The 25,509-nt window shown below is 38.3% G+C and overlaps 1 protein-coding gene and 1 long non-coding RNA gene across 12 annotated transcripts in view; one reads left to right on the top strand and one right to left on the bottom strand.

Annotated features, from left to right (window-relative positions):
• Positions 1-10,622, top strand: part of CD36 (CD36 molecule (CD36 blood group)) — a 39,562-nt gene extending 28,940 nt beyond the window's left edge. For 9 of the 11 annotated variants that reach the window (XM_080577229.1, XM_080577225.1, XM_080577226.1 and 6 more), the window contains 7 exons: positions 2,031-2,100; positions 3,777-3,964; positions 4,671-4,789; positions 6,083-6,156; positions 6,934-6,988; positions 7,182-7,350; positions 8,071-10,622. In XM_080577229.1, the coding sequence (XP_080433355.1) occupies positions 2,031-2,100; positions 3,777-3,964; positions 4,671-4,789; positions 6,083-6,156; positions 6,934-6,988; positions 7,182-7,346 (671 nt within the window). In that variant the 3' untranslated portion in view covers positions 7,347-7,350; positions 8,071-10,622. Of the gene's footprint in view, positions 1-2,030; positions 2,101-3,776; positions 3,965-4,670; positions 4,790-6,082; positions 6,161-6,933; positions 6,989-7,181; positions 7,351-8,066 lie in introns of all 11 variants that reach the window. The other 2 variants (XR_013945413.1, XM_080577222.1) reach the window with 2 other exon arrangements.
• On the bottom strand, positions 793-3,769 carry LOC308188339. Its single transcript, XR_013945418.1, has 2 exons — positions 2,652-3,769; positions 793-1,779 (listed from the first exon to the last, which is right to left on the bottom strand). It is a non-coding gene; the product is annotated as an uncharacterized lncRNA (long non-coding RNA).
• Positions 10,623-25,509: the final 14,887 nt, after the last annotated feature.

Raw genomic sequence — 25,509 nt, 5'->3', positions numbered from 1 at the left:
ATATATTTATTTTAATTCTTTTTTTTTTTTTTTTCCCTGAGATAGGAAAAGAAATTGAGTTGGCAAGGAAGAAAGCTCTCAGACAAGTGGTAGTAGCAAGTAAAAATGGAAAAAGAAGGGAGGTAGATTGGGTTGAATTTTTGAATTTTATTTTGGAATGCATATGGAAACAGTTGAGTTGTTTAAAGATATATTTATCCACGGGGATATATTTCTTCTTGGTGACTGAAAATGTCTCTGTGAGAACACTGGAATCTGTTGAGTTGAGGCTGGCAGATATCATGGAGGAGACTTGCAGAGAGCTGCAGGCCTCCAGTGAGCAATTATCAAAACAAACATCTTCCTCCCTTCCTCCCTTCTCTATCTCTCTCTCTTTCTCTCTGCCTTTCTTTTTCTGCCTCTTTCCTTCTTCCCCTTTCTTTCTTTCCTTCTGCCTTTCTTTTTGCCTTCCTTTCTTTCTTCCTTCCTTTCTTCTTCCTTTCATTTTCTTTCTTTTTCTTACTGTTTTTTCTTTTTTTTTTTTTCCTCCACATTATGTAGTTTTCCTTAGCATAGATCATTCTCCTTAAAAAAAGCCGTGCACGTGACAAGAAATTTTGAAGCATTTCAAATACTTCCCAAGAGTCTGAGTTTCCAAAAGGTTGTGTATCAGGAAGGATTAGTTATTTTAGTGATTAAGAAGTGATATTTTCTTAGTTTCTGGGACTTACCTTCTTATGGAGCCCCAAATCTTTTTTTTTTCTTCTTTTTTTTTTTTTTTCTTTTTTTCTATCATCAGCTTTTTCTTTGTCTTCTTCCACAGCAGATGGAATGAACACACTCAGGTAACTAGACTAAGTGCTTCAATACAGTGAAAATGGGGAGAATTTCACTGTTAGTAAAGGTCATTACACAGTTTACATGAGCATTCAATGTGACTGCTCAGGAGGGAATGTGTTTAGAGAATGAGCAGGTTTAAAATGTTGTGTAAGTAAATGTGAGAATTCCTTTGTATCTTGTAAACTTTCACAGCAAAGCACGGCATGTTTTCCAAGCAACAGTAAATAACTAGATAGAAAGATTAAACAGTATTCTTGTATGGGGCTTGAAACGAGTCCGTATTTGCAAACACTCCGAGACTGCCAAGATTTACAAATAGAGTGTGTCTCTAGGAAGATCTTGGATTTTCTTTAAGGAAAAGTGCTTCCGTCAGCTGTGGGCAAGTGGCAGTATGTAATTTAGCTTTCTCACTCTTGCCAACTAGATTGAAAGATATCACAGATGTTTTCAATTCCTTGGTTAGGGTTGCTGACTAAGAAACTAAACAGAAATTGTTGCAAGAAGTAACAAATGTACTGGTTAAAGGTTTGTTACAACACCTTGCTTGGAAAAATGGCTGAGACTCCTCTTACTTAACACTAGTTGCATGCAATACAGAAATATGCATCTGAACTGGCAAGCTGCTCTTTTCATAGCAAGTGGGAGAAAAACATCACCAAAGTGCTCTTCCTCTGACCTTCTTTGCTTGTCTACCATAAGCTCCAATTGAGCAGTCTTGGGTGGAAAAAAAAATAAAAATGTTTAGTGCTGTTTATTAAATAAGTTTTGAAGTCTAAAGCTGCATTTCTTATAAGCGCTGGGTGCCATAACTCCAGGTTAACCAAGCATCTCCAGAAAGCTTTAATTTTTTAGACTACATAAACCTTGAAGCAGTGGCAACAGGTATTGGGAATCGTATTAAGCAGGAGTGGTATTTATATCTGCTGTTTTTAATGGGCTTGATGATATGTAGATTCATGTCTGCGGAAAAAATAAAATAAAATAAAATAAAATAAATATCTGCCATCATTTGGCTTGCCTTCAAAATCAATACAAAATCAATCCATGGAGTACCTGTCATTATGCAGTAGCTTATGTAAATATTTTCCCTACAAATGACTCATTGTGTTTACCTTGTTCACAGCTTTATGGGAAAGCACTAAGCACTGAGCTAGAAATTAAAGTACGTCTTCTAAGTGGAATTACTTTAAAGCACTTAATTTTATTCACAGATGGGGCATCATTTCCTCCATTTGTTAAGAAGGATCAGGTATTGCGCTTCTTCTCCTCTGACATTTGCAGGTACGCCGGTCCCTTCCTTTTGTGCATACATGTGCTTCTCAAATGCTCTTTTGTTTCAGTAGGCTGCTGCAGTATCTCTGCTGGGGCTTAGGTTGCTGAGGCAGTTCCTCACAACTGCTTCACCTAAACTCAAGTCAATTTGTGAGCTGTGCTTATGATTCAGAGCTTAATTCTATCACTTTCATTTGTGTCAAGTAGCAAGTTATTTATGGTGTGTTTCATTTAAGCAAGTTACAGGTGTGTAATTTAGGAATACCACTGCTTAATTTCACAGAGAGAAACACTGCTATGAGCAGTTACAGACACTGAGGTCCACAGGGTTCAAAGTCTTGAACAATTTCTAGGATCAGGACTCAGCCTCTAACCTGCTTAATTTGGTCTGAGCAGGCAATTTACCCCTCTGCAGGGGCTGTCTGGACCATCTTGGGAATTTCCGCATAACATCATCTATGCAGAACAGGATTTACTGTCAGCCACTAGATGTTCAAAATTGTTTTCCCACAGGATTTTTTTTACATAGTTTATTTTTATGTATTTACAAACAAACCAACCTGCTTAATTCATCCCATACTGATGGCTTTTCAGCCTGCTTCTTCTGCTGTGGTTATCCAGTGTCCCTGAGTTCTCCAGTGAGATAGCTGAAAGCAACATTAAGAGATTTAAAGGGCATCAGAGTGTATTTACTTTGGGAGGTTCGATCCCAGTATTTATTTTGCTGCCTGGAAACAGCTGCTTCTTTTAACTAGGGTTAAAGTGGACCATTTGCTTTGCAGATTGTTTGTTTTCAAAGATCAGTGTTTTTACATGAAGTTAGAGTTCTTTTTCTTGTGAAGCAATTGTATCCCCAAACTGGACAATGTTTCATAACTTATGGAAAAGGGAACTCTACATAGTGGAGAAAAAATAAATTTGAATCAACTGGACAAAGTTTGAGAGATTCCTCAGGCCATCTAATTCTCACAATTAATGAACAATGAAGGGCAATAACAACCTCCGAAACTTCTCAGATGAAACAAGGTCATAGAAAATGGTTCTGACCATGTTGCAAGACCCAGAACCCTTCTTTTGATCGGCTGCGATACAAATTGTTGCTGCCTTGGTTACATTACTTCATACCAACCTTATTTCTTTATCAGTTGATATTGTATCATCAAAAAAAAAAAAAAGTGGTAAGCTTGAAGTGGTATTCTAAAGCTCGAAGTGGTATTCTGATTCACATGCAATGGAATAAGGTTATAATAAATATGTCATTTGCACCATAAAGCTTAAATCGGTATCATCAAGTCAGTAAAAACTGTAACCGTATCCACTGATTTTGGAAAGTATCTCTACAGTAGTCAAATGAATTGCAAACATTTCATAATAACAGTTGCTGTAGAAGTGTGTAGAAAAGACCTCTTACTAGTTTACACATTTAGTTTATATTGTTTATTGGTATTAGTATTTTTTTCTGCCTTTTTTGTGTTTTGCTGTGCTCACCTCTGAGCTTGTACATCCCTTTGTGAAAGCACAGAATTGCCTGTGTTACAGGGGAAGGCCCATACAAACTGCTGGGCATGGGCTCTCTGAAGTACTTTTCTTTCAAGAGACAGTCAGAGGATCCTTGAGGAATAAGGCCATGAATTCAGATTTTCAACCTAAGTGACTAAAACATATTTCTCCTCTTTTATATTCAGATCGATCTATGGAGTCTTCCAGGGCAAACAGAATGTGAAGGGAATCCCACTTTACCGTTTCACAGTTCCTCGTGAAGCGTTCGCATCACCAGTTGAAGTTGGAGATAACTACTGCTTCTGTACAGAGGAGGTCATATCCCAGAACTGCACACAAGCTGGAGTCCTAGATATTAGTGCCTGCAAAGGAGGTATAGCGGGGGCATGGTACTGCCAAAGAAGCCATCTAACTGGGGAGAAAGCACGTGTCCTGTAGCTGAGGTGTTGCTCTAGGATCCAGGGCATTAGTGTTTGTCTGCAAATTCTTCCACAGACTGCCTGTGAGAGCTTTCCCTTTTCCGTAGCCTCATTTCCCCCAAATGAGAGCTATAATATTTCTGTATTTTGAATGTCATTATGAAGAAGAAAATCACGATGCTATAGATTGTGTACTGAAATTGCAGGAATGCACATGTAGAAAGGAAAGGAGGGGGATTCTATAGGTACTGTTTAAAGCCAGAAATAGTTACAGTCCTTGTATTTGTGATGGTTCACACCCACAATGTATGTGCATGTGTTTGTGTGTGTGTCTACGCAGCTATATACATATACAGAGACTGAGAGACACCAGTTACTTAACATCAGTACAATAAAATGCACTCCCAGCTCCACAGTGTAGACACAAACAAAATTTGTAAATACAACTTATTTCACCAGGCAAATTCTCCTGACAGTAAGATCTCAGAAATTCTCAATTTATTTTAAGTTGGAATGAGGGGAGCTATTGACACTTTTTTTCAAGATTGTTTGTGTTTGTATAAAAAATTATGTTTGCATAGAAAATGGATTTAGAAGGTGAGCACTGAAACAAGGCTTAATGATTCAAATGCTTTTTTTCTTTTTTTCTTTTTCAAATAGGAAGACCCGTGTATATCTCTCTTCCGCATTTTCTTCATGCAAGTGAATCTATACTGAACGATGTTGAAGGCCTGAGCCCAAATGAGAAGGAACATGAGACATTTCTAGATGTAGAGCCTGTAAGTCCAAATATTTAATAAAATTAAATAGTAACTCAGTAAACTTGCGATGTTTAAATTTAATTGCAGTAAAGTAGGTCTTTTACCAGAGGGATGAGCAGAGGACGCAATATTTTTATGCTTGCTTTTTAAGATCTGCTCACAAAGGTGTTAAGCTTTTAGCAGGGGAAATTTAGAGCAGAACTTTGTCTTATTCTGACCTTCAAAGTTGGAAAATAAGCTTTGATTTTTTCCTCATTGGGAATACATCATGAAATAGATTCCACAAAGCTTTGAAGTATGCTATAACTTACCTATGGCTTTCAAGTACTTTCTGAAAATTCTTTTCTACGAGATGTCTTCTGTTCCTTCTATACTTATTTTTCATTTTCCATTGTTAATATTTTGTGTATAATTACTATCTCAATTGAATTAAAATAAATAAATATAGGTTATTTCCAAGAAAATTGTTAAAAGTCTAAAGCCCAATCACTTGCCTGGCTTTAGAACAGAAGTAATATAGTCTTTATGACTCTGTCCAATAGAGCTCCTAAAAGAATGAATTTATGATAGCTCTGATTTTGTTTGCCTTCAATTTTACATTTACTTCTGTTCTAGTGATTCAGATTAAGATAAACATTCTTAAGTGTGTTAACCAGAATCTTCTGAAGTATATAGTGAATTCCAAAGTTTCAAAATTTTATTTTCTCTGAATTTATATAAAGACAAAATTCAGGATTTTTCAGCAAAATATTTTTTCTCATATAATTTAAAAATGAAGCCACATAACTTCAATGAGATCTAAAGTCAAGTCTCATTTGAAATAGAGATATAAACCTAAGTTTCCTAAATCCGAGGTGAAAAGGAGACAAAAAAACAAATAATCTGACCTTTGTTTTGATATTTGTTCTGATAAGAAATGTTTGTTTTCTGCCCTATGCCAATTAAACTTACCCCTCTCATTAAAATAGAACTTTTAGTCAATTTCTGATGAAAGAAAAAAGCTAAAATATACTTTTATATAGAACATATAAATATGACTGGTATAACAATTTTCACTATTATTGTCGCCTTCATTATAAATTTGTAAATTACAAAAGTGACTAAGGTAAAACAATAAAATCATTACTTCTATGAGAACAAAGAGACCCTTAGAAACATTCAAAATTCATAAAAATGTAGCTCTTCAAAACATAAAAAGAAAAATAAACCTGAAGTTCCTTTCCCTTTTTTTTTTTTTTTACACAGACTGTATTCTAAGCTCATGCAATCAATTCAAAATTTAAATTAATGATTTTTTTTTTCATGTTTTAGACCACTGGTTTTACACTACAGTTTGCCAAAAGGCTGCAAGTAAACCTCCTTGTGAAACCTGCAAAAAAAATTGAGTAAGTGTTTCATTGTTTTGTTTTTAAACACTTTTTTTTTTTTTTCCAGAGGTCTTCCTGGTCTAAAAGAGTGTTGGTAAAAAAGGGAAAAGAACAAATGAAAATACTTGACTAAAGTCTCTTCCTCTCTCTTGCAAAAATTTCAGTCGTGACTTTCCAGAGAATATTAATTTCAGTGAAAGAGCAAGCCTTCTTGTGCAAGGCACTGCCCAACAATTTTAGCACACATTTGATTTCCCCACAACAGCTTACAGTGCAACACGTTCTTAAAAATAACATTGTTACAAAACCCAAATGGAGGCCATAAGGATGAAATAGAAGGGATAATATATTTTCTGCAATAAATCCAATGAGAGAGGTAATTTATGTGTTCCCTGTTACTGGATGGAATTTATGAGAAAGGTTAAGGTTTATCTCACTATTTCTCTTCTCTTCATTGGACCAAATTCACATGTACAGCTCCTGTACACTGTGTACGGGTGAACACCACATACATTTTCAGACCCTCTCTTCAACACTTGTCTGCGTCCAGCCCTTCTTTGTTCTGACTACCTCTACATGGAAGACTAGACAGAAAGAGATAATTACCTGATTTGTGAAATGGCTGTTCTTAATTGTAGGCTTTTTTTTTTTTTTTTTTTTTGATCCAAATCTACCAAAAGGTACTTCCAGAAGACAGAACTGTTAGTGCAGATGGAAAATTGTTAAGTAGAGACTGGCTTTATGCACAAAACTGAAGGTAACATGCTGTAATTTTTCTTCTTCTTCTCATTTCAGAGCTTTATCAAAAGTTCAAAAACCTTATATCTTCCCCATTCTTTGGCTAAATGAGGTTAGTATACTTTCTGCCTATTAATCTTCACTGTTAAAAAAATACACACGCACAAAATGACTTAACTTTTTATGTCTTAATACCCCGAAATTGAACAAATAAGCTCATGTTATGATGTGCACATGACAAGCATGTAAGTAAGTGAGGTCTTGTATGCTTAATGTTCACTGACTTTTTTCTTGCACTGTTTCAGTCTGCTGTTATTGGGGATACAAAAGCAGAAATGTTCAGAAAAAAAGTCTCTGGTCGGGTCCAGATGCTGAGTCTGCTGCAGATGGTGTTGATCATTGCAGGTTCTGTGGTGTTCCTCGCATTCCTGGGTTCTTATTTCATATGCAGATCAAAGAAATTAAAATAAGTAAGTAAACATTAATGGCTCAGTCCTCACCAGTAACTTCTTAAGGTTTAAGTTGTTCAGAATCATTACATATTTAGTTATTGTTATTTTTCAAGTGCTAGTAAAGTTCAGCAGTTATTATGTCAGTTCTGTTGAAAATCGTCTAGATAGCTGTTGTTTTCAAATTCTCTTCCCAGCCTTAATCCTTCAGGATACTCTTAACATACCAGGGAGGGTATTGGGATCTATCTCCAGAAGACCAGCAATTTTTTATTTTTTTTTTTCAAATAAACAACGTAATAATTGTGACATAATGAAAACAGACATTTTATCCAAAACTGTTAGAACACTTCAGAAGTGTACTCTAATACTTCTTTGGGACAGAGGCCACTCAGCTGCAGATTTCTGCACTTTTCCAGGACATAGCCCTGTTTTGAGGTTCAGAGAATTCACTGTAAATGACATTTCTTATTAAGAGTGTTGGATAGGCTTTCCCACTTTTTTCTCTCAGTCTTGCATCACTATCACATTAGTCAAAACACATCCTGTACACAGCTAGCCTACTAAGGCAAAATACAGTCCTGTCATGGATAGAATAACCAAGTGGTGAATTAATGACATCTAGGGAAACAAGCAGAGATGTAAATGTTATAGTGAAAATATCATGCTGTAGTAAAAATCTGCTTTTAACAAGATGACTTACCTCATAACATGCTGAATTCTGATTTTATTTCAATACAGGTAGCAAAAGACTTCAGATGTAGACAGTGTTTAACTGATGTTTCAGCCAAGCACCATGTTAAAATTTGGTGACAAAAGGTATGATTCAATGCACAGTCAGCCCACGTGCTATGGAATTCAGTGTGCTTTTCCATTTTGAGAAGACCAATTCACTCACCCAAATAAGTTGATGTTTCCAGAGGCCTACACGTATGACATCACTAGAGTGGCCACTGTGGAAATTATTCTTGCAAATAACTGATTACATGAACCTTGTTACAAATTTTAAAAGACATTCAAACAGACTGAAGTTGACATGTAGCTGGAATTTAGTCCACTTTCTGCTATATATGCAACTTGCTACTTTTTTTTTTTTTTTCTTCTGGGAACCGCAAGACAATTGAAAACCCTTTGCTGATGTTCTAGCTTGGAGCACAGGCTTGGGAATGACAACGTCTATGAGCTCAAGCCATACTCTAGATACTCTCATTGCAAAGTTTCTTTCTGTTCCTTCAAGGAATGGAAACTGCTGCAGTAGAACTGCTCTCTGTCCTCTATTCAGGGATGCGAATTGTGTTGAATGTGAAGTGTATTATGTAAAGTTACTAACTGTAATACATGAAGTTAATAAATAACTTACTAAAATATATGGTTCATACATTTTATGCAGAGATGGCCCATACACACACCACAGTCATTCATATGTTGATGGCACTAATCAACATTTGACTCTACAGTTGTTTAGTAATCTGAGCTACTCGCTAACTCCCAGCCTCCATTGCTCTTTGTATTGCCTCCTGTGTGCTTCCCTTTCTGGCTCTTGCTCAAATATCAGTCTCTGCTCTGCCTTAGCTCCACTTCACCTAAGGCCTCCCTTAGGGCATGTTCTAATATACCATCTTTAAGACTGAGTGAAAATATTTCAGAACATTTTGGACACAGGAAATACTAAGATAATGGTCAAACATCAGAGGGTTCTACCTTCTTGATATGGAAGAACATAAATTAAAACAGGTAGCCCCAATTCTTCTCTGATAAGCCATCTGCCACAAGGAAATATGTGCAATCGTGTGGTTAATGAAGTGCATTAACCTTGCTGATGCCTGTAGACAGGTAGCTAACATTTCCATCTGTGTAAATGGTTTACTTTTTCACTTAATCTGAATGCCATATCTTAGAAATGAGAGTAAATGGGACAGATATCGAATGTCATGGGGTCTCTCCTTTCTCATGGACTCACTGAATTCAGAACAATAGCCAAAGTTCAGCATTTTATAAAACTTCCCCTTGGATCTTTTTTCCCCTCAAGAGCTGAAAAAAAAAAAAAAAATGGAAAATCAAACACAGGTCAGCTTCTCATTGCCTGGTGTTTGGAAAAAGTGTTATAATGGACTTTAAACCAGAAAGGTTTAACTTGCTAGCAAATCTTTGGTCAGGTATCTTTAGCAAGCTGTTTTCACCCTTTGGAAAGAAAGGGAAAAAACGCAAAGACTAAAATGATGTTGTCTTAATCCCTAGTGTTTAATGTTCCTTGTGTAACTATCATTTTACATCAGCGCTGATGAATTACAAAAATCCCCAAAGACTATTCTTGGAGGGAAGTTCTATGTGGTACATTGCTAGTCTTTTTCCAGCCATGGGTTGGAACTCTAAAGTAACAGGGCGGGAGATGTGAAGGAAGCATGACACTCAAGGGAAGTTCTGATCACACTCAGAAAGCTGATTTCTCTTACAATTGAATTTTGCATTGTGCTTGCTAATCAATGGAAAAAAAAAACACACAAACAAACAAACAAAAAACCACTTTTTCTCTTTGCTACATTATTGCTGATGTCATTTTGTAATGCCCTGTTCCCACATTAGCATGGGGACAGTTTGACACAACTGAAGGCATCCCTAGAGTCCTATGGACTGGTCAAAAAAAAAGAGCACAAGTAAATGTATTAAGTCACCTTCTGCTTTGAAGCAAACACAGCTCTGCTGTGCTTCAAGATCTGACACCAAGTTATTATAATAAAACTATTTTGTGTGTGTGTGTGTGTGTGTGTGCTGGAATCTAATGGTGAGATATTTTCACCAAAGGAACAACAACAGCAGTCCTGTTGATTTTGATACAATAGTATTTCAACTTAATTTTCTTTGGCTTGAAGTCCATTGTCAGCACATTGAAGTTTGCTCTATTTGTGTGGTTTAGCGCTATGTGATGCTCTAGCATCAGTGATCCAGCAAGTCAGGCCATGATTTTAAATGTCTCAGGGCCCAATTTTGCATACGTACAAATGTACAATGTTCTTACGTATAATCTCATTGATCTAAATGCAAGTTTGGATTTTTAAACTATGTTCAGCACCTAGGCTACACTTGAATTATAATTTTAGTTATTTTGTCCAGAGCATTGGTTCCAGTTATTCTTAACTGATGTTATTAAGGCTAATGTTAATTATTTGCATTTGTTCAGACACGTGTGGGATAAACATTTATTAGGGTTTTAAAGAACTCAATACAAATAAACTAAAGCTCTACCTGTTCTTTCTGAGTTCCATATGTCTAAGTGTAAATAAATTCTTCTGTGTTGGATAATGGACTCCATTTATTTCTGTCCTTGGTATTTTGTGTGTGTTTTATTTTCTTTGAGATCGATTTTATAAATTGATGAATAAAGGAGCTTATAGCTAGCCTTTATTATATAACTGTTATTTAGCACGTCCCTGCTGCTTAGAAGTGCATATCACCTTCTGTGTTATACCATGATGTATTATAAATGCCAGTGACATTTGTTTATCCTCTGTGTTACAAAAAGAAGGCGGCTTTGGGGGGGAAAGTTTAGCACCAGTATGTCCAAACTGAAGCAATTCTGGGGCCGTACCAGGAAACTAAGCTAAGAGAAACCTGCTTTCACACCCCTTGAGCTGGAGGTCGTGGCAGTGTGTGGTGGCACATCTGAGAGCACTTCACAACATCCTTTGCTGGCTTTGCTGGCCCAGCTGGTCGGATGGGAGAGGAGCCTGGCTATGCTCACATGCCACGTTCACCACCCATCCCAGGTCATTATGGATGAAAATCACAGGTGAAAATCAGATCTGACCCAAGATCTACCAGCCCACATACACCCCAGAGCAGGTGTGCCAGCTCTTGATCTCTAATTGTAATTATGCTTTCAAAGCCTTAAAACCTGTTCTTCCTACCAAACCTACCAGTGTCTGTTAAGGTAATATAAACATGACACAACACCCTGAAAAAGAGAAAGCTGATGTTTTGTTTGTCTTTTTAACTGGGAGTCTAGGCAACCACTTGTTTTATTCATGGATGTGCACAGTGTCAGCATTTAATAAGTAAAAGATGTGATAACTATTGAAGTGTACTTTTTTTTTTTTTTCAGTAATCACAAAAAAAAAGAGGCAAATTACTCACCTTTGTCAAATGCAAACTGCATTTATGAATAGATGTCATATATTTTCTTTTCTCTGTCCCTTCTTTGCATACTGGATTTCCCTGGCACTCCATCGTCACACCCACTCTGAGGTGTACCCAAAGCAGCCAACGACCTAGAGCTCAATCAGCCAGTGCCAGGCTGGGGACTTTCTCAGATGTACTATGCAAGAGAAGAAGCTAAATGCTTTGCACTAGGCGCCACCCAAAGGGCATATATTTTTTTTTCACAAATTCTTGTGCTTCATTTCAGTATAGCCAGTGAAAAATATTACTGGCTAAAACTCATAGTTGCTTTTCCTGCCGGTTGACATCATCCAACATAATTGCATCATTTTAAAAGCAGTGTGAGAAAAATCACATCTTAAGTGTCTACTGAATGCCAGACTATCAGAGGCATCACTAAGACAGAAATTTTAATGCCCATTAATATTCCAGAGTGTTTGTTTAAGTTCATGTTTTCCCCTGAGTTTTGTGAATTTGTGTTTTACAGGATACATGCCTAATGTGACCTGAGCCTTCAGACCTCTATTTCTTGCCCAGCAAGCACTAATGTACCACTAAGGATTTATGGACAAATCAGGATTTACATAGAGCCATCTGCATGCTCTTATACCTGACTCAGGTTTTGGATGCACCTAAAACATATTTGCATATTCATTTGCAATAGAATATTTACATGTTAGACTAGGAAAGTCAAATTTTTGTCCCTTCTTAGTCATTTTTTTCCAAATGCAAAGCCCATGTATAAGAATTCTTTTAAAGGTAAATTTCTCCAGTGACACTTTCTTTCAAGACAGGAGTTAAAGCATGAATGGCACCTCAAACCAGCAATGGAAGGTATAAGTATGCTGGAGGTGCAAGTACGTCTGTGTACTGATACATAAAGCCAGATTTTTTTTCTGTGTTCTTAGAGCAAATATGAAAGTACATTCTTCTCTGTGTATTCACTTTACAGATGTAGTTTTTTGTCTTTGCTCTGGTCACACAGTGGGTCCAGTTTGAAGAAGTTAACAAGAAGATAACAAGAAGTTATCACAACAATTAATGCACACACACACATCCCCACACTGACTGTAATGTTGCAGCAACTTCATTTTATTCTGCAGTCTTGATGACTTCAGCCTGTTTATCCTCAGCAGAATAAACTGAAGAATACTGATTACATTCATGGACTCACATTGACAGAAAAAAATAATCACAAAAGTGGAACCAGGGGCCTATTATTATTAATTATTATTATTATTCCTATTAGCAATGTGAAAAAAATGGCAAAGCATAACCTTTAATTCAATAACAAGTCAGTGCAGTTAATTCAGGAAATCTGCCCTAGTTGCCATCTAATCTAACAGGCAGCACTCAGGAACATCACCCACATCACTGAAAGGATGTAGGTACATGCCTCCTGGGTAAGATCATCTGGGATTCAAGTATAACCATGCACACAATGTTTCTAGCAGTATAAGTAAATTAATGAGTATAGGTATCAGCCATAAAGTCAGATATGTGAGTTATGAAAGCACTGATTTTTATGTGAATTATTTTGATTATATTAGTTCAGATTGCAAGCGTGTATTATATTTCAGGTTATGCCTTCAACTGAAGTTGAAGTTGTACAAGAAGGTGTTAATCCACAAAAAATGAAGGGGATCTTTGATTTCCTTTGGGTACTGGTTGAGAAATACAGGACTACTTTTATGCTGTATTTAATGCTTACTGGATTAAAACCAGAAGTGATCTAAAAATCAAGGACCAGAATCTCTTGATCTCCCTTTCTAGCCAGGTGCAGTAACAGCAACACAAAAACTAAATGCACCTTCTTCTTAAGGAAAGAGAAAGATGTAGAGCTTTTCGGAGTTAAAATTTTCTATTACTTTGGACACACTTTTATGAAAACATATGAAGAGTCAGATTTTACCCTGTGCTTCATATGAATTCCTTCCCAGGGCTGAGCACCTCTTGGGCATTGCAGCACAGGCTATCAGAACTAAGTACTTCTGTTCAATACTGCTTCAATCCTCACAAGGGGCTGCTCTGTCTGGAACACATGCGTGAGGAGGCTGGAGGTCCCTGAAGTCTGGCCAAGTGTCACACAAAATAAGGAAAGGCAAGTCTGCACAGAGAGTTTAGCATGGCAAAGCCTCATACCCGTATGGAAAACTTTCAAAAGTATGCTTAGCTCGGCGTCAGCTAAGAGTGCCAGTCCTGCAATCTGCTTCACAGCATCATGAGTGTAAGAGTGGATAGTGGTCCCAGCTGTAGTGGTGGTGGGCAGACAATGTGGAAGACTCCCATATAGCAGGTAATAGCTGTTATTCTCTGGTATCTAATATAAGTTTATTCATTATTAGCTGAAGATTGAATATTATGAAAATTTTCACATTTGACTAAGATTCAGAACAAGTGGAATAGATGAGTTTAAAACAGCCATGGTTTCACTACCTTAAACTCATAACTGAGTTTGCATTTCAGCCTCTGTGATGCAGCACACACAGCAGACAGTTAGAGCAACTCTCTGATTAATCATCTCTGAGCTGAGACCTGTTAAATGTTGTTATGATTGTTCAAATCTTTGACAAGTGGTTAAACTTGTGTATTTGTTTTCATCTGAAAGAAAATGGAAATTGTCACTGTAGCACAAAGGATGATGAAAGAGGTTTGCAGACAAAAAGATTTATTTGTGTGGTCCATATGTCATGATGTACAGCAACTGCAACAGAACCTCTTGCATTTGATCAACACAGGGAAAGAATGGGAAAAAGAGAAAGGGGGAGTGGGGTGGAGAATTTTCCAAAGTAGCTGGCCTGGATGAGAAGTGACATGTTCCTCCAGATGAGCATCATTCTGGGGACATCCTTTCCAGTGCAACATTACTTGCAAATAGCTAAATAGCTTTTTCAGAGTAACTGCAGTTACATCATGATCTCACCACTGTTTTCTCTCACTCACTGCTCTGATAGAGCTGACTTATGCATGCTTCAGCCAGGAACAGATTTTGCAGTGCTAACTGGCTGTTAATTCTTATGTCTGTGCATTGCTGGGAAATGTTAATTGTCTATCTGAATAACTCTCATTATTCTCTGTTAGTTCATAATATATGTTTTTAAAGTAAAAATTATGAAGTGAGGAATGAATTGTAGAGGGAGGAAAGAAGGAATGTATATGGCAATGGCAATGACTTCTGACAAGACCCAACAGAGCAATTTCTGAGTTCCCCTGTGCAAAGCAATGAAGATAAAGAGTATTCGCTAAGATCAGGACAAGAAGAATGGCTACAGACAAAAGCAGGCATGTTCAGGCAGATGGCTACATGCAAGTGCAGCGCTCCATGAGTGGGACTGCAAGGCTGTACCCAAAAAGCTCTGAGCACTGCACAGGCTGGGGAGCCAGAAGCATCATCCCACTAGTGAGTTTGCTTCCCACCAGTCCCCTGTTCACTGCTGATACCCTAGAAAGTGTGTTGTATGCACATGCAAACAAACCAGGGAAAACAGGAATGCTGTGAACATTCTCAGTTGCCTCACTGTATGAAGACAATATATCTAAGTATACTTTTTTTTTTTTTATTAAATATATATATATATTTAGCATCTAGTTTAGGAAGGCCTGGGTCTCCCATAGAGTCCATGTCATAATTCTCATCCCTCATGAGTGTTTCAAATATCCCAAAGCATGTAATGTGGGAAGTCTTCCTAGATCATTCTATAATCTCTTTCCATAGATGTGCTCTTCACACCTGAGTCCTTATAAGGAACCTTCTCCAAAGTTCTTTGTGGGCAGAAAAGAGAACTGAATGAAAAGATGTCACAACTAAATAGCTCAGAAGCAGATTTATAATAACTCATCTTGCCAACCTCTTCTAAACTTTTTTACAGACACTTTCTGGATGCTCCAAAATGCACTTAAGAATATATAACCTCTTGCAGCCTGAAACCCTGAATAATAAAAATAAATAGATAAATAAATACTAAATAATAATAAAAAAATCCACATTTTACAGTTTTGACTATTGAGTTTTGGGGGGTACATGCACAGAATTACAGAATCACAGAATCACAGAATCAATCACAGAATAGTTGAGGTTGGAAGGGACCTCTGGAGGTCATCTGGTCCAACTCCCCTGCCCAAGTAGGGACACCTTGAGCAGGTCTACTCAGGACCATCTCCAAGTGGCATTTGAAGATCTCTGCCCAGGAAAGTGGTGGAGTCACTGTCCCTGGGAGTGTTCAAGGAAAGGTTTGACCTGGTGCTTAGGGACATGGTTTAGTGGGTGACATTGGTAGTAGGGTGATGGTTGGACCAGATGATCCTGAAGGTCTTTTCCAACCTTAATGATTCTATGATTCTGTGATCTCCAAGGAGAGAGACTCCACAGCCTTTCTGGGCAACCTGTGCCAGTGATCAGTCACCCTCACAACAATGAAATGCTTCTTGATATTCAAATGGAACCTCCTGAGTTTCAGTTTTTGTCCATGACTTCTTGTCCTGTCAGTAGGCACCACTGAAAAGAACCCAGCTGCATTTTCTGTGCCCCCTCCCTTGAGGTATTTGTAGATATTGATGAGATCCCCTGAGCCTCCTCTTTTGAGGCTGAACAGTCCCAGCTCTCTCAGCCTCTCCTCACAGGAGAGGTACTCCTGTCCCTTGGTCACCTTTGTAGTCCTCCATTAGACCCTTTCCAGTATGCCCACGTCTCTCTTGCACTGTGGGGCCCAGGACTGGGCACAACACTCCAGGCATGGCCTCACCAATGCTGAGTTGAGGGGAAGGATCACATCTCTTGACCTGCAGGTGATACTTTTCCCAATGTGATCAAGAATATTCTTAGCCTTCTTAGCAGCAAGGGCACATTGCTGACTCATATTCAACTTGGTGTCCACCAGCACTTCAAGGTTGCTTTCTGTCAAGTGGCTTTCCAACTGGGTGGCCCACAGCATGCCCCGGTGCCTGGAGTTGTTTCTCCCCAAAAGCAGAACTCAGTACTTCTTGTTGAACTTCATGAAATTCTTGTCAGCTCTATCCAGCCTGTTAAGGTCACTATGAATGCCAGTGTGGCCCTCTGGTGAATCAGCCACTCCCCCTGGTTTTGTGTCAACTGTGAATTTACTGAGGGTGCACTCTTACCCCATTGTCCAGATCATTAATGAAGATATTAAGCAGGAGTAGACCTGGTATTGACCCCCGTGGTGCACTGGCCTCCTACTACACTTTGCACCACTGCCCACTAACCTCTAGGCCCAGCTGTTCAGCCAGTTTTCAATCCATCTCACTGTCTGCTTATCCAGTGAGTGCCTCAACAGCTTCTGTGTGAGGATCATAAGGGAGACAGTGCCAAAGGGCTTACTGAAGTTCAGGAAGACAATATCCACTGCTCTCTCCTCATCCATCAGGCTGGTCATTTCATTAAATATGCTTATCGGTTTGGTCAAATGTGACTTTCCTCAGGTGAATCTATGCTGCCTATTCCTGATTATTTTCTTCTCCTACACACGCCTGGAAAAGGTTTCCAGGATTCCATCACCTTCCCAGGGATCAAGGTGAGGCTGACCAGCCTGTAGTTCCCTGAGTCCTCATTCTTGACATTCTTGAAGATTAGAGTGACATTTGCTTTCCTCCGTTCTGTGGGCACTTCTCACACTCGTCATGATCAACCAAAGATTATAGAGAGTGGCCTTACACATCTGCCAGCTCCCTCAGCACTTGTGGATGAATCCTATCAGAGCCCAAGGACTTATTTATGTCCAGTTTTCTTAAGTATTATGTGATGCGATCCTTTTCCACCAAGGGTACATCTTCCTTGCTCCAGCCTTTCCCCCTGGTCTCTCAAGGTTACTGAAGACTGGTTGTGCTGATAAAGACTGAGGCAAAGAAGGCACTCAGTACCTTGACCATTTCATTATCCTGTGTAAATAGGTCTCCTGTTTCATTCAGCAGGGGGGACTATAGAATAAAACTTGGGAACATAACACACATGCTGCAAGCAGCAGAGGTCAGTGCTTTACAACTCAATGAGTTACTGCTCCCAGTGTAGGAATAAAGTGCAAGCCACAGAGTAATCCCAATAATTCTGAATAATTTTGAACGAGTAATGATATATGTATATATGTATTCTGTTTGCAAGCAAATACTGAGGTGAAAGCAGAAACACTGTTCATTGCTTACCTGTTCCTTCTGTATTTACAAAGGGTACACAAGTCTCTTCCCGGTGTTCTTCTACTCCCAGGAAAGGAAAATGGAAGGGGTAAAGGCTTCAAATTTTTTGCTCTCTCACAAAATTTATTATTGTTCCTTTAGAAAAGTAAGGATGAGACGGGAGATTTCTATTACGAATTTTGTGTTTTCATCACAATATCTTAAAAAAAATATATATTATTTAGTTATAAAACTAAAAAAAAAAAAGTACACTAAAACAAACAAACAAACAAACAAACAAAAACTAAAATCACCCTTAGATTTATAGGTAGCACTGTGCATTTCAACCTCCAGGCCTCGGCCTGCAGTTTGTGAGATGGGCACTAGATGGCAATGCAATATCTAGGCTGGCAGTCCGAATTCTCCAAAACGGGTGTCCAGGACAGTCACCCTTGCACTGGGATTAAGGTGGATACACTTGGAGATGGTGAGACTTAAACTGGGGGCCCTTTATGCGCACTAATCCGCAGCATAAAATAAGCATTGCATCACCACCTCACACAGCTTGGTAGTGTTGCAACAATTACCTGACTAGTTCATATATGTTAGCATACAGCTTCTAAGAGAACTAGATAGAGAGAATGCTTGTTTTACAAAGTTGCATTTCAGCTTCTGAAGAAATAATGAAATATTTGAACTAGGGTCATGTTCTCCCAGGCCTGTGAACAACATAAATGATGCTCCACTTACTGCTTGACAGCTGCTGCAGGCAGAGCATGGTCCTGGTACCTGCTCAAAGAGCCAGGCTGGCTCCTTCTGATGAAAGACATAACAAAGTATGAAACACCCAATGCTCAGGAACGTCACTCACCACCCCTTGACATCAAAGAAACAACACCCACTTTTCAAGATTCACCTTTTTTAATATCCCCACTCTCCAGCCTGAAAACTCATATTTTCTTATTCCCTCTGCTTCCTGCGCTTCTGAGGACGTGAACATAACCTGCTCAAGCATTTAAATTCAGTTTTACTTACGCTGATGAAATATTTAGAAATGTATCTGTGTAACTGTGTACTTAAAATATTGGCTTAAATACGGTTACAGCATCTGTCCTGGACTTTCAGTTGTAAATCAAGGTTCTAGCCCTTAACCAGTATTATACCTTTATTGTGGGATATGCTTTGGTTTTAGAGAAAAGAGGTCATGTTTCTATTTTACTTTTGTATCTGGGAAGAACACGAATATTACAATGCATGTGGCTAAACAAACAGATATATGTCTAAATAACCTTTAAATATGTTTAAAAATCCATTTTCAAGGTAGTAGTGCTGGCCCTGATGAGAACCAGTACCTCAGCAAGCTTTTTCTAAAAGTTAGATGACAGGTGTAGCTGAAATTATGGTGGTTATGTCGCTATTCACCTGTGGCCATAATTTATGGAAATAAAGCATTTATCCATGTGTGTGTTAATGAGTCTGTTTATTGTCTCTAACTATATAGGAATACCAGAGTTATGAAGACAGAATAGCAGTCGCTTTTATTTAGAAAATCAAACTTTGCACTTGTTGAGTTGTGGGCTATGATCTCTCATCCCAGTGAGATGATATCTTAATACTCAGGTGGAAGCACTTCTTGTAAGTCTCAAGAGACCCTTTAAAATGATGAATAATCAGTTGATTTTTTTCAAAATCAACTTGAACTATACATACAGATGTTCAGGACTAGACTCTAAGTTACTCTTCAAAGAAATAACAACCAAGACGTTACATCAGAAGTTATCTGTGTTGTAAAACAGACAAAGTGCCAAACGGTGGGCTTGTTCAGGTTTTCCTCTCTGTTTCTATTTGCAAAATACAAGTGTGGATGTCCTGAAGATACAGTTTCTGTTGACCAGAGGAGAATATTTGTTGTCTGTATCTGATCATCACATCAAAATCCATCATGTTATGGAAGTTTCTTATAACAATTTTAGGATTAGGATTTAATCTTAAATGTTACAGTCCTTTGGTATGAAACATTTCTTAAGAACTTTTCATATATATAATTATCAAATTTGTCTTGTCACATGTTTTAAATAAGAAATCTCTACCTTTCACTACTGGATGAATTACTTCCTGGCATACCTGCCTTTTCCTGAAGAACAGAGAGTTTTGAAAAGCTTTACCTGTACAAATTAAACTTGGCATGGAAATGATCCTGTGGGGAGCTGGTACAGTAGTGAAGGCTTTTGTGTTGCTGCATTTTAAATATTGATTTAGAAATTTGTATCCATTATTCAAATTAGCTCTGCAAATATGCTTTGCAGCAAGTCTTGCCTGATTGAAGTTTGGCATGTAGAATCTTGGCTTTCCTTCTGAAGACTAAGCCTTCACGCTGACTGCCTGAAGGGCAGGGAGAGAGTTTACGGGCCTGAGGAGGTAGTGGAGGCGTGTTAAAATGACAGATATGCAACATGTATTAAACCTCCTCCATTACTGGCTTTCCCAAAGTAGATTTCATAGGCAGCTGCTATCACATGATTTCATGTCCAGCTGCTGATTCACCAGGGAGCACATGTAGCTCATATATAAAATACTCTTTTGCTACTTCTGTCCTCGTTGCTCTGCTTCCTCCAGCCCTGAGCAGTGACTGCTGACATTTTCTCCAGACAGGCACTGACAACTAGCAAACAAAACACACAGTACACAAACCTGTAAAAAAACATATTTTGAAGAAGACAGTTGCTGCACACATGGCATGATTACATTATACCCACATAAATAAAAACAAAAAATATAATTGCACCACCTGATAAGGCTGGTGCTCTTCATTACATCATATGCAAACACACTGGATATTGTACACTGCCTCACACCCTCCTCACCCATTTCTTCTGCCTTGATAACCACCCACTGCTTTGTTAATGTCTGCTTTCCATATATGTGCATGACTGTACCTGAAATCCCCAGCTACCTGGAATGGTAAGGTTGGATAACTGGTAGTGATGCAAAAGAAACACATTTGGGAAACAACACGTCCCATGGCACTTCAACTGGGTACTGCCCTGTTCTCTTGATCAACTTTCCCATTGTAAACTCAACAGAATGAAAGTGAGAGCAATAGGGGAAAAACCCTACAAGCATGCATTGGATGCACTCCACCTTTTCCGCCTGTGTGACTCAGCCCTGTATGCAAGATTGGTAATGTCTCTAACTACCCAGCAGGACTTTTGCTTGAAGAACTCCACACTTCATCACAAAAACTTCATGTACAGAGCTTTTCCATTCAGGTTGTTAGTGATTTACTTAATGTGTGCCAACAGTGGTGTTGGAGCACTGGCACGGCATGTTGAAAGGGAGAGCTGAAATGCATGAGAGCAGGTGACCAGGATGCAATTGCAGCCTGATGCACCCTGTGTGAAGGGCACAAGAGTTTTCAGGTGTCATTGGTTTAAGAGCTTTACGGAATTAGGAAAATGATTTGAAAAGATTCACAAATTTCTTGGCAGGATTGAGGCATTTTAATACTTGTGATATCAAAGTATTAAGCCCTTTGACTCATTTTCCAGGCCATGGTCCCTGGTGAAATCAGCTTCTAGTTGTCAAGGTGGGCCTCAGACACACACTTTCCTCAGGCAAAAATCCTGTCTTCCAGAGCTTAAACCTTCACTTACAGGGCTTTCAAAACCCAAATATTCAAAGACATCTGAACTCTGATGTACTGCTTACACGTATGAATCCTAGTCATTTTAAGTGGTGTTAAGTAAGAATTAGTCAGCTGGATCTTGGGCCCAAGGCTCAAGTTGTTCTGGCTGTAAAGAGCACTGAAAATGCAACCCCAGGATGATTGATCATGAGGTCTATCCATACCATCAAACCAAAATGAAAAACTAAAAACTATAACCCAAAGCTAGAATATATTGAATGCCATTTAAATAGTACAAGTTTGGATAGCAGATTATGTGTGAGTTAATACAAATGATTAACCAGTCTGCTTTCAAATAGGTTGCCTGCTCCAGCTCCCACAAATTCATTGGAGATCATTACATTAATACAGTCAATGTTGGTTCAAGACCTTTTTGCCTTAAAGAAAGATTTCTCACAAATAAATAAATAAATAAATAAATAAATAAATAAATAAATAACTTTATCCCATTCTATTTGGAGATTGAATATTGAGAACCAGTAGCTTTTAAGGCGGTAGGCATTAAGTAAAGCTCCAAATAACACCTCTCAATAATTTCTTTTTACTCTTTCTTGTATGCATTTTTCTACTGAAAATAAGTGGTTTGTAGTCAAAGTTAAATAAATGTACCAGCTTTCAACATTTGGAGAAAAAATAAATTGTATGCTTCACATATTGTTTAGCTCTGGTGTGGTCATTTGATTCCTGAAGAATGAACACATTCTCTGTGTGTAGGACAAACTCTTCACCCTAAGAATTCAATATAGCAAACACCAGCTGTTTAAGGTTTTAGCCAATAGAACAGGCAGGAAAAAAAAAAAAAAAAGCTAGAAAGCTGTATTTACAGCTGCATTAGCACTTAATACCATGAATTTCTTTCAGACTCAGAAAAAAAATTGACCTTTAAGAGTAGCAAACTTGGACTTCAAATGCAAAACATGGCTTGATTATGAAAGCTTTGATATAAAACAGGTTTTATTCTTATAATGCTTGTCAAGTCCTTGGCTTGAAACTGCAAAGCTCTTTGGTTACTATTCTTTTCCAAGCAGACGATAAATCTGCCTGCTTTGTGTGGCTTAATGTGACAGCATGGCTCGTGCAATTCTTTTAAGCAATGAAAATATGCCTGAGACCACAAGATTGTGTCACAGATAAAGGAGCTCCTTCCTGCATTCTTTTTTTTTTTCTTTTTTTTTTTTTTCACAGTGATGCTGAGGGGATTGAAATGCTCCTGGCCCATGCACATATGGTCACTTATTGATTGGCTCTACAGATCCAGTTACAGCAAATGACATTATGTGTCCTTCTCCCTAGTTAATTAATGAAATCCCCTTGGGCTGCCACAATTTCCATATTGAAGTGGGTGGTTTGTGCATAAGTATAATGACTAGTGCTGAAGCAATCCTTTTAAAAGCAGAGGCATAAGGCCAAAGGCCATTTCCTACAATTAAATTAGATAATTTAAAATCAAGTTTGATCAACTGGGTTACTGTGGTCATAGAGATATGACCTAGGTTACTCTGTAAGAAAAGACATTAAGATTTTACATCGCTTCTGCCTGTAGAGGCCTGGCATCTGGGAAGGGTGGAAAAGGCAGTTCCTGGTAACATCTCCTCGGCAGCACGTAAAGGCTGATGATCCATGTGTATCCTCCAGAGTCAAGTGACTTGGTTCTGACTGCAGCCTTGCCACGGTCCTGCCCTATTACTCCTTCTGCCTCCTATTTGCCTTGCTGACCTACATGGAGGCTGTCACATGTATCTGAACAGTGCCGAGAACAAAGGACTTCTGCTCTTGCCTAGCACCTGTAAATGCGATTTTAGTGCAAGTATGGAGGTGGTTGATACTCTTCAGTCAGAATCCATTGAATTTCATACAGAACTAAGGAAAGAGGAAAAATGAACCTGGTGAATTGCCTGTGTCCGCCCCAGTGCATACCCCTGCATGAGCTGGGACGTATCAAGTCTTTCAGCTGATCCATGGTGTCTATGTCCTTGCTCTTGCTCTCTTCCAGTGCCTGCCACTTTGGTCATCCCAGGAGGCAGCTATACTGAAGTTTATCTCATCTATTGTCCCTACCTTAGCTATTATATTAGCACATTACACCCTCTTGATAACTAATGAACAAAAAGAGATACTTGTGAGTCATGATTCCTCTAAGACGCTTAGGTCTTATTTTGTGATGAAATACACCTGACAAGGGTTTGATTCTAACCCTTTGGCCAAGGAATTGAAAGACATAGCTTATATGGATGTTGTCCCTCAAAATATTTGCTGGGTTTAAGGCTTCCTAGAACTAGAGAGAAAGTTTGGGTTTTTATTTTGGAATTAGTATTTCAAGCTTCTATGTGTTTCATGGGATCTAACTTCAGAATTGTCTATTCAGTGTGTTGCATCTGGCTTTAGATGCCTGAATCTGAGTGGTCTCCTGACCAAGCTGATGCCTCATGGCCACAATCAGCTAAGATTCATCTATCCGCATCCAAGCACACCAGTCATCTAAGCCCTTGGAAGTTTTGATGATTTCCACAGCAGATGTTATTCCAATTGCAAAGCATGAGCCTGTAATTATTCTCAGACTATGTGCAACCCCAGGTAAACACATCCAGAGAAGGAACTTCTCTTTGCATGGAAAAGAGAAGAAAGGGAAGAGGAAATCTCATGAGCCTTAATAACATAGTGCTCATGATTGTCAATTAGCAGAGAAACCAGCACTCTGCATTCTCTGAGTAGAAGGTGTCCCTGCCCATGGTAGGGGGGTGGAATTTGATGAGCTTTAAGGTCTATTCCAACCCAAACCATTTTATGATTTTATGATTCTATGATTAATACCTTGCTTTTGTACACATACCACTGAAAATTCAATCCAGAGCCTCAGTCTAGTTCTTATAACATGCAGCAGCCCAAAAATGTGGCTTGAGATTTGCTCAACACCTCTCTTGCTAAAGAGGGTGGACTGACAGAAGCAAATACTACATGAATGAATCAAAACATTCTGACAGTTTCTTCTGCAATCGTTTTAAACTTACTCATCCAGAAAGTGTATTAATGTTTATTTGAAAGCCCTTTGACCTTGTGAAGGTATTGTTTTCCTCAATAGACAGGGCAATAAGCAGCTGCAACAATATTTAACTTAACAGAAAAGTGTTTTCTTTGTATCAGTTTCCTTGTGTGTGTGTTTTCTCCAGCCCATGGGCTGCAAAAGACATATATTCATTTCTTTAATTTTCAGATTGGAGTGGAGAGGCATCTTTCTGTTAAACTGCAAACATACAACCACATTCATGGCAATGGCTAAGCTGCAATCGGCTTTCTTGTGGTGCTGAAAGTCATTGTGTGGAGGAAGACATGCTGCTCCTGCAGGATTCTCTGCAGTCAGCTAGCATGTATCAGCAAAGGTCTGGTTTTATCTTCCCCAGACTAGCTATAAAATACCATCAACTGCTTGCTTACAAGCAGACTATGAGGACCGTGTTGGTACACGCTGTCTTCGTTTGCTGTAACTCATTTTTCCAGCAGTTCAAACTCTCTTTTTATCTTTGTGAAAAGGCCAATATGCAATTTGGGGTCAGTGATGATAAGAGAAGTTGAAAATAATTGGAGGTTAAATATCCACTGAGACTTGCATTTTCATTTCAGCTGTTGCTCTGCGTATGTAGCTGTTTGTAGAACAGAGTGGTAGCTCTTTGTAGAATAGAGTGTGAGATCTAGAATGACACATTTATTTTGAATTGCAACCAATTTTCTGACCAGTCAAATGAAAATATAAATTCAGGCTGTACACAAATGTGTCTGCAGCTCTCCCATATTAATTGCATCACATGTTTCTTCAAGTCAATAGACCCAAGTGAGTTGTAAACAAACAAACAGAAAAGTTAGGGAGTTAGGGAGACTAAGATTTGTAGCAGAAAGGAAAATTAAACTACACAACTGATACAAATTCTTATATTAAGAAAGACAAAATAACCTTCAGAGAAACAAACAAACAAACAAAAAAGGCATATTGTCAAGTAGCAGTACCATATGGCAATGGGGATTTTTAAAATGTGTATTAGTTTTATTTTCTGTTCTTAAAAACATCTTAATATTTAGTTATTAGGTCACTGTTAATAGTTTCTGGTCCAGGGATGGACTGTAGAACTAACTCATTTAACAATCTTTAAGCTAAAACTGAGCTTTAAGTACTAACTGATCAACAGTGAGGAGAATATGAGCTATATGCTTGTTAACGTAATACAG

The sequence above is a fragment of the Anser brachyrhynchus genome, assembly GCF_964034855.1.
Source record: "Anser brachyrhynchus genome assembly, chromosome: 1".
Lineage (NCBI taxonomy): Eukaryota > Metazoa > Chordata > Aves > Anseriformes > Anatidae > Anser > Anser brachyrhynchus.
Note: the sequence above shows the minus strand (reverse complement) of the source record. Positions and strands in the feature narration are given on the sequence as shown.